The 14,500-nt window shown below is 35.9% G+C and overlaps 1 protein-coding gene across 1 annotated transcript; it reads right to left on the bottom strand.

Annotated features, from left to right (window-relative positions):
- Positions 1 to 6,299: 6,299 nt before the first annotated feature.
- Positions 6,300 to 13,639, bottom strand: LOC132031749 (dolichyl-diphosphooligosaccharide--protein glycosyltransferase subunit DAD1). The gene is made up of 6 exons (XM_059421665.1): positions 13,626 to 13,639; positions 12,974 to 13,049; positions 12,827 to 12,874; positions 6,970 to 7,057; positions 6,844 to 6,887; positions 6,300 to 6,567 (listed from the first exon to the last, which is right to left on the bottom strand). Exons 1-6 carry the CDS (start codon positions 13,637 to 13,639, stop codon positions 6,484 to 6,486), a joined length of 354 nt encoding a protein of 117 aa, XP_059277648.1. The 3' UTR covers positions 6,300 to 6,483.
- Positions 13,640 to 14,500: the final 861 nt, after the last annotated feature.

The raw sequence follows: 14,500 nt of genomic DNA, 5'->3' as shown, positions 1-14,500 counted from the left end.
CAAGACACCCAAAGAAGCTTGGGACACACTGGCAACAATTTTTAGGAAGAAGAATGATGCGAGATTACAAAGGCTTGAAAATGAGCTTTTGTCGATCTCACAGCGTAACATGACGATTAATCAATACTTATCAAAGGTAAAATCCTTATGTAATGAAATATCAAAATTAGATCCAGAGAATGCAATCACAGAGACAAGGATGAGGAGAATCATTGTTCATGGTCTAAGGCAGGAATATAAAGGCATAATTACGGCTACACGAGGGTGGGCCACAGAACCAACTTTATCTGAGTTGGAAAATCTGTTGGCAAATGAAGAAGACTTGGATAAGCCATTGTCAAGTCTTTCTATAAAAGATGAAGATAAGGCGCTCATCAAAGAAAAGGCAAGGCTACCGAAAAAGGGATGAGGAGAGAAACTCCCGGCCAGGGGGAGACTAGAAGAATCAGCCATCTAACAAGCTGGCAAACAAAAGTTTCAACAACCAACAAAGAGACAAGTGCTATAATTGCGGAAAGAAAGGACACTGCGCCAGAGATTGCTGGAACAAGAAAGCCAAAGGTAACGTAGCTACTTCTACCCAAAACAATCAAGATGAAGAAGAAGCTTGGGATTTCGAGACTCCTTATGCAGTTGAAGAAAATAATCAACAGGAAGAGCTTGTCACCTCTCACTCTGACGAATAAAGGAGTTAGCACTTGCAACTGCAAGTGAGAAACTAGTCGATTATGAACATGATTGGATCGTTGATTCGGGATGCTCCAATCACATGACCGGTGATTGCTGGTACAAGAAAGCCAAAAGTAACGTAGCTACTTCTACCCAAAACAATTAAGATGAAGAAGAAGCTTGGGATTTCGAGACTTCTTATACAGTTGAAGAAAATAATCAACAGGAAGAGCTTGTCACCTCTCACTCTGACGAATAAAGGAGTTAGCACTTGCAACTGCAAGTGAGAAACTAGTCGATTATGAACATGATTGGATCGTTGATTCGGGATGCTCCAATCACATGACCGGTAATATAAAGAAGCTAACCAATATGAGCGAATATAAGGGTGGATGGGTAGTGGTGACACCAAATAATTCAAGACTGCCAATAACTCATATTGGCAAGACGGTGTTCGTGCCTCGTCACAGCTCAAAACAAGTGCAACTTCAAAATGTTTACCATGTTCCAGGTATGAAGAAGAACTTATTATCTGTGTCGCAACTTACAGCCTCAGGCAACTATGTCGTGTTTGGGCCAGATGACGTAAAAGTATATCAAAATTTGAAAATTACAAACTCGCTGATCATGGAGGGAAAAAGATTAGAGTCAATCTATGTCATGTCAGTCGAGACAGCTTATGTGGAGAAGACTCGGAGTAAAGAACAGCTGATCTATGGCATGCACGTCTTGGGCACGTGAGCTACAGCAAATTAAAAGTCATGATGCAACAGTCTAAATTAAAGGGCCTTCCTCAACTTGAGATTAGAGGAGACATGGTATGTGCTGGATGCCAATACGGAAAAGCACATCAACTTCTCTATGGAGAATCAAAGTATCAAGCCAAGGAGCTATTGGAGCTGGTACACTCAGACGTGTTTAGACCAATAAAGAAGTCTTCTATCAGTGGTTACCGATACATGGTAACATTCATTAATGACTTCTCAAGGTACGTGTGGATTTACTTATTAAAGGAGAAGTCTGAAGTATTTGAGAAGTTTAAGGAGTTCCAACATACTGTGGAGAATAATATTGGAAGGAGAATCAAATGTCTCCGTACGGACAATAGGGGAGAATACATATCACGTGAGTTCAATGACTACCTTAAAGAGAAGATGATAAGGCGACAATTGACTTGCCCAAATACGCCACAACAAAATGAAGTAGCTGAAAGGAAAAATAGACACCTGGCAGAGATATGTAGAAGTATGTTACATAGTATGCATGTACCAAAGAAGATTTTGGGCAGAATGCATGAAGACTGTTGTCCACATCACTAATAGGCTACCACAAGCAAGATTGGGGTTTATCTCACCATTCGAGAAGCTCAATAGGATGATACCTACCGTAGGTCACTTTTGAGTTTTCGGTTGTGTGTACTATGTGTTTGTGCCAGATCATCTCCGCAGAAAGTTTGATAAAAAAAAGTTGTCTGTTGCATCTTTGTTGGTTACGACGAACAAAGAAAAGGATAGAGGTGTTATGACCCTACCACAAATCGAACATATGTGTCAAGAAATGTGGTATTTGATGAAGCATCATCATGGTGGTCCGAAGAAGTCACATTACCAGATTCAAGAGAATGGGAGCAAAAACTACAACACAAGCTTGAAGAAGAAGGACAGGAAAGTAAAGCAGAATCACAACAAGAGGTAGGTGAAAAACATGAATCACATACAGAAGAAATATCTCCACAAAAGGAAAAGAAGAGTTCATGGCAAACTGGAGCTTGTGAAACTCCAGACATGCTGCAAGAGGAAGTCCAAAAAGCACCACAACCGCAGCTAAGGAGGTCTACACGGATAAAATATCCAAACCCCAAGTATATAGATGCATCGTTAGCTGAGGTGGTCAATATCAAAGAGACTACTACCTTTGAAGAAGCTTCAAAGAGTAGGGACCGGAGTAATCCGACGGAAGAAGATATTCCCAAAGGGCATGGACATCATGATGTCTGCAGAGTTTCAGGAATCGCTCACAACGGTCACAAAGAACAAATTAAGTTGGTGCTGAGGGAGAGTGTTAAGAATTCATCACCAACTTAATTAATATCTAAGATATTTCATGAAGAATCTAGAATAATTAAGGAGTTGTAGAGAATAGGGAAGAGCACTCTAGAATGAGAATTCTAGAGTGATTCTAGAAAAAGATATTTAGGAATATTCTAGAGAAGTTGTAAATATCTCTCTCACTAGATCATTCCATCTCCACCTATAAATAGAGGTGGTCATTTGAGTTGTAAGTAAGAAAAAGTTACAAGTGATAAGTGAGAAGTGAGAAGTGTGAGAGCTAGTAAGAAATAGTAGAGAGAAACAAAGAGAGTTGCTAGAGTAAGTGCAAGAAAAAAAAAATTAGTGTAAGAAATTGTAAGACCGAAGCTGGTCCTTACTTTGAAATAATAAAATTTAAGTTGTGCCCGACTATTGTGCCCGACGATATTCAACATCTACCTTGTGCAATAGTGTATAAAAATGTACCAGAAGTGTACAATAATGAATAAGATTGTAGAAATGTTGCTATCTATAGTAACGGACTTCGTTTGTGATTTGCATTTGCAAATCTTGTTCGAAATCATTTGAAACCTCCATCAAATGACTTCAAATTTTGGAGACAATCTTCTTAGACTATTTCCAACAAGTTTAAACAACACTCATTCCGAATTTAGTTTCTCACATAAATCAAATTCGAAAACTAGCCACTTCGTCTTGTTACGAAGTGATTAACCAGATACCTACTACAGGCCAAGCAACTAGGAAGAATTGTAACGAACGAGAGTTGTTGAAACTAGCATATTGAAAGATCAATCAGGCAAAATAACCATGAGCAGCTACGATATTATAAGTTTCTTCCTCTTGACCGAATCTGTAACCTTCATTAGCAGATTCATTTTCTGAAGGAAACTGCGGAAAAGAATATGAAAAAAAAAAAAAAAGCGAGATGATCTCTATTGAAACAAAGTAGGCTATATATGGCCTTACCTAACTAATTCAGGCTAAAACTAATTTTTCAGAGAAAAAGAACCAAAAAAAAAAAAAAAAAAAAAAAACTTAGAAACTATTCAAACAAACACACTTCCAATGGGAATGTTCAAGTGATACTTTATCTTTAATAAAAACATGCGATTGGATCAATTAAAACCATGCAAACCATGAGCCTCACAGGACAAATGTCTATGATACTAATATTGCGTTGATAACGTGTACATACATTCTGTTCACACTTATGGTCGTGATAGCTACATTGCCTATATATTTTCCTCCACCATTATGTATTTAATATGTATATATCAAAGATTAGTTTAACTAATTACTAACTTGTCTTTGTTGCAATTTGCAATGATTATCCAAAACTTATGCGATCAAATCAACAAGGATCCGACAAGATTGGGATGTCTTAGAGTCGAAACAAAATTACGTTATGTTAATTTGTATTTTAGGAAAGTCTCTAACCATTGCATGGTTTATATCGTTAATCCCAAATTCTTAAGCACTTGTCGTTTATCTATCTAGCGGACAATGGTCTCATAATCTCAAACATTATATTCAATAGAGTCTTTTTGTTGTTCTAATATCATACAGAACTATAATATTTTTTATCCGATATTATTAAAAGATTACTATAATTTTGTCGAGACTGGAGCTAAGACTACTTATTAACATGCCAATGATCAATGTTAGGCTCTATAATCGACATATCGGACAACCTTCCTTTTTTTTTCTTTTTTATTTTGTGGGGTGGGGGTGGGTGGGGGGGGGGGAGCGGGAGCATTGGATTACACGTGTAATAAAACATTTCTCAATTGAATCACTCTTTTTCACTTTGAAGTAAAAAAGCCACAACTAATGAAATAAATTACAAAAAGGAGGAAGTAATAATCGTTTGGTTACCAATGAGATAGAGGTATCAATTGAGATTAGCTTATTCCATCTTCTATATGGGATAGATAATCCTACTATTTAGTATAAAGTGGTTTCAGAGACTAATTAACATCATAACCATCTTTTATTCCAGAATTGTTATTCCTTATCCCACCAACCAAACAACCCTAAAAAAAAAAAAAAACTAAGGTAAACTTGGTGGCTCAAGTTCTACGATCCATTGTTACATAGCTATATTTAAAGAGATCAGGAATTAAATAAGGAACTAATTTCAGAGAGTCATGGAACTGATCAAACCATCTTTAATGGAAATGATCAAACCATCTTTAGTGTAGCAAAGTCATAAAATTAAATTTTATAATTAAATGTACATCAATTATCCTTGTATTTCGCTTAAAATGAAAATCTTCGGTAATTCAGCTATCTGGCGTCAAAAATAACAACTAAAATGTCAATTGCCAAATAAGAACTCCCATGTTATTAGCACTACAAAACAATCAACGACATAACTCACGTGCCACCACTTTCTCAATTTTCTCCCCATCCATTTAAGCTAAATATTTCTCCACCCCACCCCTTTAGACTGGAAGCTAAAGTTTATCCGCGAGCATAAGATATAAAAATTGAATTTACTAATTTAACTACGTGTTGACGATATGACATTGCTTATTTAGCAATTTTATCTTATGTTATGTGACAACTTAGTTGTAATTTATGTCACCGGATTGAACGATTTTCAATTTATGCTTAATATAAGACGTCTTTTTTTTTTTTTATAAAACTAGTTATGACTTTGCTGCAAAAACCTTTTAATCGATGACCTTTCATAAAATTAACCCATCAAGTGGGGGAATATAGAAGTTAAAAACAAAAAATAAGAGAAAATGCAAGATAGTTACTATTAATTCAGCAGCGGACACATGACAACTGGCAACCTAAGAGAACACGCAGGCAGGCAAATTTATATTGCATATCTAAGAGATGCTAAAGTCATGGAAACTCCTTTTAGAAAGGAAAAAAAAAAAAACTCTATTGGAAGTGAAGAAATTTCTGTGCGAGAACTGAGCAACATGATGTTGAAAAATCTGTACATGATTAATGGAAACTAACAGACTATAAAGAACCTCGGTGATTACTACTACAGAATCACTACTGCAAGAAACATATAGGCTTGGCCAATTAAATGATTAAAAACTATGGTCAATTGTCTTTCTCAGACAGATCAATTCCAATAGGACCTGTATGGAAACACACGCAAGTCCTAGAAAGACAGCAATAGTTCGTGGTCAATTTTCTATTACCAGAAGCAATGAAATTCCTCAAATGAACAAGGGAAACCGAGGTATCGAGTTACTTTGGCCACCAAAGCTTAGGTACATGAAAAGAAAATACCTAGCATTTGTCTCTGCTGAAATTTAAACACCGGTCTACCCACTACATTGTTGCCAGTCAACATCATCAAGTACCCAATTGAATTAGCCACATTATAGTGATATAAAAAATACCAATAAAAGAATGACTCATAAAGTTCCTCTCTATAGAGTATTTATGAGGAATCTGCCTAGGATATGCACACATAGTTCATGATCATGTGTTAGAATCTTCTACACGTTCAGGCTACTGGTGCCACCTTTTCGGTCCACTTGGAAAGAAAAAAGCAAAAGAAATTTGATACCGAAAAAGTCCGTTTCTCTTTTGGTATAGAACTCAAAAGGGCCAAACTTTGTCTACTTCACTGATACTCTTATAAGATTCACAAATGATATAGTGTCATGCATGAGAAGCTTAATATTTCTAAAGGCCTAACAAAATCCTTAGGAATAACTCAATATTGTTCTTACATATAAATCACCAAGATTTGTAAAAGCAACATATTTTCGAGGTTTGGTGCCTCAATCTAGCCAAGAAAGTTCATGATCACCAAATGGAGCACTAAATTGCAGAGAATAAAATCTGCAAAAGCACGTTCTGGAGGCAAATCCTGCAATGGACAAATATCAAGTGATGAGAATCATTGACATACCCTGTAAGCACTAGTAATTTGAACGGAAAGAACAAACATAAGGCCAGCTGCCTCATTTTTATCTCTCTTTATGTTTCTCTTCTTCTATGAGGAAACCGCATAACTAGAAGTGCCGAATATGCTACAGATTCCTTGTTAATCTACAACTTCGCAACATCTTTTAACACAACTAAAGTAGAGGGGAGATTCAAGGTAAAATTGTAAAATGAGAGATCCTATCCCAAGAATGCTTACCTTGAATTCCTTGTTTTCTTTGTTTACTTGGATCCGAAGACAAACTGCAAGAAAGATGACTAATCAATCAGTTGAAATCAAAATTTTCATAAAATGGAGTGTATCTATATAGACTAATTAGCTCACCAGCAAGGACTGCTGTACCAATACAAGAAAGCACCCCAGACAGAAAAGAGTTGAATGGGAAAGATCCAACAAGAGCCATGTATACCACCTGATTATTGCCAGTATAAGTGAAAACTATGTCAACCATCAACCAGATGGATTAAACAAATCAAGCAACGATATCTTAATTCTCAAACACTGAATCATGTCTTTACTCTTCAAATTGGCAACAAATGAATTAGCAGAGGAGCTATTTACACAGGCAAATTGCTGCCTTATGAGAGTGGCACATTATATTCGCCTTCTCATAAAAAAGCACATTCAAATAACAAATTACAGGAAATGATCCTCTCACACAGCTTGGTGTTCACAAATAATTAAGCATCACAGAGATAAGACCTTAGGAAGAATAGGATAACAAAGAAAAAGAAAATAGCAACTTGTGTAAAAGGAGTGCTCCTTGGAAAATGGAAACAATACAAACTGTAATCGGCATCTAAATATGAGAATTTTGCAAAATAGGTGCATGGATAAGCTTTTTATGCAAAAATGCTCTGAGAGTGTGTGTGTGTGTGGGGGGGTGGGGGGGGTGGGGGGGGGGGATCGCCTTGGCCTGTGATTATCTAACAGCGTTTTTGGTCGTCATTTTCGATTTTGCATGCACTATATTTAGCAGAAGGGTAGTTTGCCCAATCCTTATTGTCCATCACTGCAAAAGAGCAGAAAGTTGCAGGTAGCAGGTAAAAGATGTGGTGTGGCACCATTGGGCTTATAGGAGCTGGACTAGCATGTTTCACAGGAGTCATGTAATTGTTTGTTATGATCAAGGGTTAACACAGGCATATGGGATAAAAATAGTTAACGATACTGAACTCTGGCAACCAGTGATTCAACAAGATTGAAAACAGATTGAACAGGTGGAAACTGCAGTATTTAGCAGGAGGAAAGACCCTTATGAAGTCGACATGTACCTGTACCCTCATTTTATGTCCTTATTCACTATCCCTCACAGTTGGAAAAATAAAGCAAAAAAATTAATGAGAGATTTCTTATGATATGATACTAAGGAAGAGAAATGATATCATTCGCAGAATAGGACAAGGTGATAGGCCCTCTAGAGTTGGGTGGCCTGAGTAATATTTAATCTTTTCCGGAAAAATAGTAGAGATGTTCGAGTCAAATGGATACATTATGAATGAAGGTGATTGTTACTAGATGCTGGTGTCGTCAAAATCGATAGTTCGGGAGGTACTACGTCGTAATAGATGAGCTTACAGAGAGGAAACATGAAGGGAAGGACTGGATTTTCCAAATTAATCGGTTTTATGGTAAGAATATGCAACCAAATCCAATTTTGATTGGATGCATGGTATTGGGATCCAACAAAAATAAGCTTGCCCGATTATATTTGTCACAACTGACAAAGAAGCATCAGTAGCAGAACTCCTCAGAAGAGAAGGGAGCCAAGTAATGACAAATTTACTTTTTAGGAGATACATAGAACAGTGGAAATAGGTCGATGTAGATAACTTTTAAAAAAAAAACATAGCTGCTTTGGGAAGCAGATAGAGTAATGTGGAAAAGATCAATTGTATTATGCTTGTCTTTTCACAGTTGCTGATTTAACGCACATTAAAAATCAGTATGGGAGTAAAACGTACCAAAGAAAGTAACTTTCTTCACATGGTATGCAGCATACAAAGCCATCTTTTACAGCAGAAGCTTGAGAGGGAGATGGTTATAATTAGTTCACAATGGAACTATTTTGGTGCATCCTGTGTCAAATATCAGCCTAATCCTGCGACTCTGACGGAAGCATTGAAGAGGCGGAGACCTGAAAATAGATGCTAGGAAGGACATGTAGAGTAGCTTCACCTCTGTGTCTTTTGGTAGATATGGAGATAAAGGAATGGAATAACTTCCGTAGCAATAGAGGGTCTATTATGAAGATGCAATAGACCTTTATTTCCATTTTATTTACTGAAAAAAGGATATTTTATATAGCACCGAAGTTGGACGGAATTTTTTGGAGGTTTATTGTAAAAACATACTCTTGAACCGTGATACTGTCTTGTGGTCTTATTAATAATAATTTGATATATACAAAAGAGGATTAGAGGAATAGGACAGTAGCTAATAGATAATACTAATAGGAAAATCCATGAGAGGTAGTCACCTACCATGTCGGCAGACTTCTAAGTTGGAACTGGGAAGTCATGACAGAATTGACACAAACCAAATGAATCTTCATTGGAACAAAGGGAATAGTGAGCCTACTAGACCTCCCATATTTGCTCTGATTAGGCTAATGATTCAGTACAAACCAAAATGACAGATTCTCAAAATAAATATTATCTAACCTTATTGGTGCTGTTTGCACAATTGATAGGATTGAATTTGATTCTTCTTTACTGACAACCGAACTCAGGAAACGAGATCAATTTCCTCTAATCATCAAATGCAGAAAAAAATCATTTACTTTATAAGCTATTCTTAAGGGCATAGATTAGCTTCTTTTGACTGAGAAATAACCCCTTAGATGTTAAGCCAGGTTAGAAACTTGGAGGAGTATGAGTCCTTCCCATTACCCTGCTCTCACTTAAATACCAAGTTTCGTGTCAGTAGCAGAGTTAATCTTTTAAGTGAATAAAATATTAGTTTTGCCAGTAGCACAGGGAGAATTTCAAACCGGCAAAAGACAATAAAACATCACTATTTTCTTACACCAAGAAAATCCCATTCAAGTTAGTTGGCCCAACCTCAGTTGACCCACAGGTTCAAAACTCAAGGGGTTATGGTTCGCACATCTACCTTGCCCCGCTTAAATCCAGACTTCGTGTAAGTGGCAAGGTTCGAACTCGTGGCGTGCACCCAGCCAACACATATTACGCTACGTCCTTAACATTGAACGAAAGCCTTGGTGGCAATAGAACGCTACTGATTGTGAATCACTAATGAAGAAGTCAGAGTCATTTAAAAATATGTATATGAATCAACAGATGCATTATATTGCATTGACGTTCCACCAACAAATTAAAAAAGAAAAAAGAAGATATAATGAAATAGTGAATGTCCTATGGTACAAATTAATGGTTTTAACCGTGTCTCACACCATAAAGATTCTCACAGAGTATCTTGAAAAGCTTATAAAGCAAAGTTTTAAAAGATCCATATTACTTCACAGTAGTTGCCCCGGACCCCACATTGCGGGATTTCACTGGGTATGTTATTGTTGTATTACTTCACAAAAGAGTTGGAAAGGAAAGCACCCTCCCCCCCCCCCCCCAGTTGGCATCGTCTCTACCCCTTCTCTTCAACGTTCAAACCGAAGAACTAAGTTCCAAGAGTAGGTAAAAACCTTGTTTTTAGTAATAGAAATAATTGTAGTTCCTGAAATTTACAGCAGCGGAAACACTAATTCAATCATTGATTGTCTTGCAGACTCGCACTTATACATGTAATCTCAAATCTTATGTCATTTGATGATTGTGCGTCTAGGCTGGCTTTCTCTAACGACCTTAAATACCCACTCTCTAACAAAGCCTCAACAAACATATTAGCCAGATAAAACAGCATAGAGGAAGTCAAAGTACCAAATCTTATGTCATTTGATGATTGTGTGTCTAGGCTGGCTTTCTCTAATGACCTTAAATACCCACTCTCTAACAAAGCCTCAACAAACATATTAGCCAGATAAAACAGCATAGAGGACGTCAAAGTACCAGTATCATCCCGAAAAGAAATTCCTATACCTTTTCCTGCGAACTGCAGAACGGTAAGCTCAACTATCATACCTGGTGGATTTTATGGTGCAGCCACCCTCCCTAGCTTTCACATTTTAGAATTTTACCCCATAATATTATTTTTGGTAATTTTACCTAAGGGTGCCAAATGGGCAAGTTAGGCTGAATTTGGACAAGTCAAAGTGGGCTGAGCTAATAAATGGGTTGGGTTAACATTAGTCCAAAAGTTACTTGGGCTGAAATGGGCTGGGTCATGACCCGCCCAACTTGACCCAACTTTGTTGAAGGGAAATTTTTTCTAGAAAAAACACTTTCCACGGAAAAATGTTTTTTCTAGAAAAAAAATTTCTTTGGAAAATAATTTCTACAAAAAACATTTTTCCATGGAATTTTTTTTCTAGGGAAAATATTTCCCTTCGTATCAAACACACCTTAAACTTATAAGATCCATGATACAAGAAGAGTGAATACATAGAGAAAATTAAAGTAATAGTTGATCAGTTTCAAAAAAAAAAAATTAAAGTAAATCTTTAAAATAGACTAGAATTAGGCTAAATTGGAGATCACTTTAAAAAAGGTTATGTTGGGTTGGGCTAAAAATCAACCCAATGCAAATATCTTGTGCCCAACTCATAAAATTTTTGGCTGGTTGGGCGGGCCATCAATTTTTGGACCATATTTGACACCCCTAATTTTACCCCTTAATATTCTGAACTCTTAGGGGTCATTTGATACATGGGATAAGGATAATAATCCCGGGATAAGATTTGGGATTAACTTTATCCCATGTTTGGTTCGAGGTTTTAACTAATCCCGGAATAACTTATATACTAAAATGGTGGGATAACTAATTCCATGGGATATCCCACCATTGTACCTAGGGGTGTCAACCATAGCCCAAAAGTTGATGGCCCATCCAACCCGCCCAAAATTTTATGGGTTGGGCTCAAGATAATTTCATATTGGGCTGATTTAAGCCCAACCAACATAATCCATTTTAAAGTGATCTCCAATTTAGCCCAATACTAGCCCATTTTTAAGATTTACTTTAATTTGGGTTTATTGCTTGAGATTTACTTAATTTTTTTCTATGTATTCACTTTTCTTGTATCAAGTATCTTATGAGCTTGGGGTGAAGGAAAATATTTTCCACGAAAAATGTTTTTTCTCGAAAATATTTTCCACGGAAACTGTTTTCCTCAAAAATATTTTCCATGAAAAATGTATTTCTAGAAAATATTTTCCACGGAAACTGTTTTTGCACTAACAAAGATAAAGTGACAGTCATATAAAAGAAATTGATTCATCATCTATAACATCTAGAAAATAGACCCTTCAAAAAAATTGGGTCACGTTGGGCGGGTCATGACCCAACCCATTTTTAGCCCATTTCAGCCCAACTAATTTCAGCCAAATAACTTTTGAGTCAATCTTAGCCCAACCCATTTATTAACTCAGCCCATTTTGACTTGCCCAATCTCAGCCCAACCCGCACATTTGACACCCCTAATTGTACCAAACAACCCCTTATTAGAGAGAAACCTAAAACACTAAAACATAATACCCCTCCCCACCCCCCAACCCTCAATATCTCCTTGTAATACTTCCTCCTCCCCCAAAAAACTTATGCCTCAGCCACTGGTGCCAGTAGCAATAAAAAATTATACCTCTAATCATCAGATGGTCAATGAAACCAAAGACAACACCAAGATCAAATTAAGCTAGGTAATGCTTGAACTGACATCATTAAGCCATCCGTATTCAAATCACATAACTTGCATATATTGACTAATTCCCCGGGATACCAATCTCTATCCACCAATGCTTAGACAAATGGGAAGAAATCGCTTAGTGTTTTTGTCAGCGCTGGGATTTGACCAAGACCCATAGTTCTCGTCCACTTGATTGACCACTAGATCACACCCTTGGGTGCATCCCATTACATGCATTTTCAATTAAAATTTCAAATGCCAATAAAAAGTTAAACAGCTTATCAGAGAAAGTGGATCATCCAAAGTTTTACCAAGACAACCAAAGTAACAACATAGTAATCATAGATCTATAGCAATAAGATTAACCCCATGGAGACATCAAAATCAAATAGATCAATAACAGCAAACTTGTTAAGTAAATACCTGAATTAAGGCAGTGAAGATCGCAAACACGACATATAGATCAATGATCTGTTGCGGAAAAACAATATTATTATATGTAAACTGAAACTAAGTGTATAGATTTGAAAGTTATGTATGTAAATTGGTGCACAGAAATCGAAGGGTGACCTTGAGATTAGTGGGAGTAGCGGAATAAGCAGAACGGAGAGACTGGAATTCCCTTATTTCTTTGTTGAGATAGATTCTATATTGAAAATTTGAACTTAAATCACGATATTAATTTTTAAAAAAATGAGGTGATTTCTATCTATTTATCTGTTTACTTTTTTAGAATATAATTTATTCGATATCTGTACTATTAGAATCTAACAAGTGCTCATAAAATAATTAACATCGTGTTTGGAACGTTGTTACTCATTGTATTGTATTGTATCGTTACTACAAATACAGTACGATACAATCAATCTAAGCAAAAAAAAAAAATGTTATTATAAATCCAAGATTGTATTGATAAAGACAAGATACAATATTATAGCAACAAAATTTAATTATTACCGAATAACTTTTGTGTTGTGAACTAGTGTGGTCAACAATTTCCATTCGTGCTAGTTGAAAGTGTCGATTTGTGCGTGACTCAATTATTTCATGTCCATGTTACCTTTAACCAGTACATCGAATAACTTTGTCCTCCAAAAACTAAATAGTGAGATAAAAAGAAATCAACTTTTTTTTTGTTGAAATTTGAATTCAGTTTTTCTATGAATTTATATCCATTTTAACCATTTACATCATAAAAAAAAAAAAACCCAACTTGGAATACCTCTCTTTCTTCATACTTTATAAGTGATACTGCGTATTATTATTGAATTATCATTGGACTTTTGTGAGATTGTGCATTTATCATTTTATATCAACCCCTTTTATTTTGTGTTATCTTGAATATCCTTCAGAACACGTGTGAATTTAAGCGCCAAAAATTAACTTTGTCTGGCTTCAACGAGTTGGGGGTCGACTATAATATATCGTTTCTTTTTTTATGAGTGATACTAAGATACCGGTGAGCCAAATCATTAAAAGATAGAGAGAGAACGGTAGACTAGCGAACACATGTAGACTAGCGGACACATGCATTCATATTGTCTTATTTCGATCACTAAAAGATCAAAGAGAGAGAGGTAAAGATTCGTATGAAAAATAAAGCAACACAAGAAACACGACAATTGAAGACATGTAGAAACATGACAAATCGATGACAACAAAAAACATGTAGAAGAATTTGGGGATCAAGATAACATAAAAGCATAAAACCTTTTGAGAGAAAAATCTCCCCATAAAAAAAATAAGATATCAATTAATATGCAAATAGTTTCTACAAAAAATCAACGAGGATTAATGAAGCTACACAACTATGGTGAAATTCAAACAAGTTTGACTTAAAGACAAAAAAAAAAAAAAAAACGTTGGGATCTCGATATAAATTAATACGTAAATAACTACTTTAAGAATTAACAAACCTCAAAATGACGATAATTTATTTGTGCTATATGATGTTTACAAACCAATGGAAATGCCACATTAATCTTTTCCCTCTAAAACAAATTTACAGATATATTTATATTATGTCCCAAAGTATATGAAATTTGATCAAAAGCTGATCTATTTGATACTCAAAAAAAAAAAAAAAAAAAAATTGTA

The sequence above is a fragment of the Lycium ferocissimum genome, chromosome 9 (assembly GCF_029784015.1).
Source record: "Lycium ferocissimum isolate CSIRO_LF1 chromosome 9, AGI_CSIRO_Lferr_CH_V1, whole genome shotgun sequence".
Taxonomy (NCBI): Eukaryota; Viridiplantae; Streptophyta; class Magnoliopsida; order Solanales; family Solanaceae; genus Lycium; species Lycium ferocissimum.
The sequence above is the reverse complement of the archived record's forward strand: the minus strand, read 5'-3'. Positions and strand labels throughout refer to the sequence as shown.

Excerpts from the sequence above, each read along its gene's own strand:
- LOC132031749 (XM_059421665.1), bottom strand. Across the intron at positions 12,875-12,973 it reads CTACTCCCACTAATCTCAAG|ATCATTGATCTATATGTCGT; the intron begins GTCACCCTTCGA and ends TTTCCGCAACAG. Across the intron at positions 6,888-6,969 it reads TGGTACAGCAGTCCTTGCTG|TTTGTCTTCGGATCCAAGTA; the intron begins GTGAGCTAATTA and ends TCTTTCTTGCAG.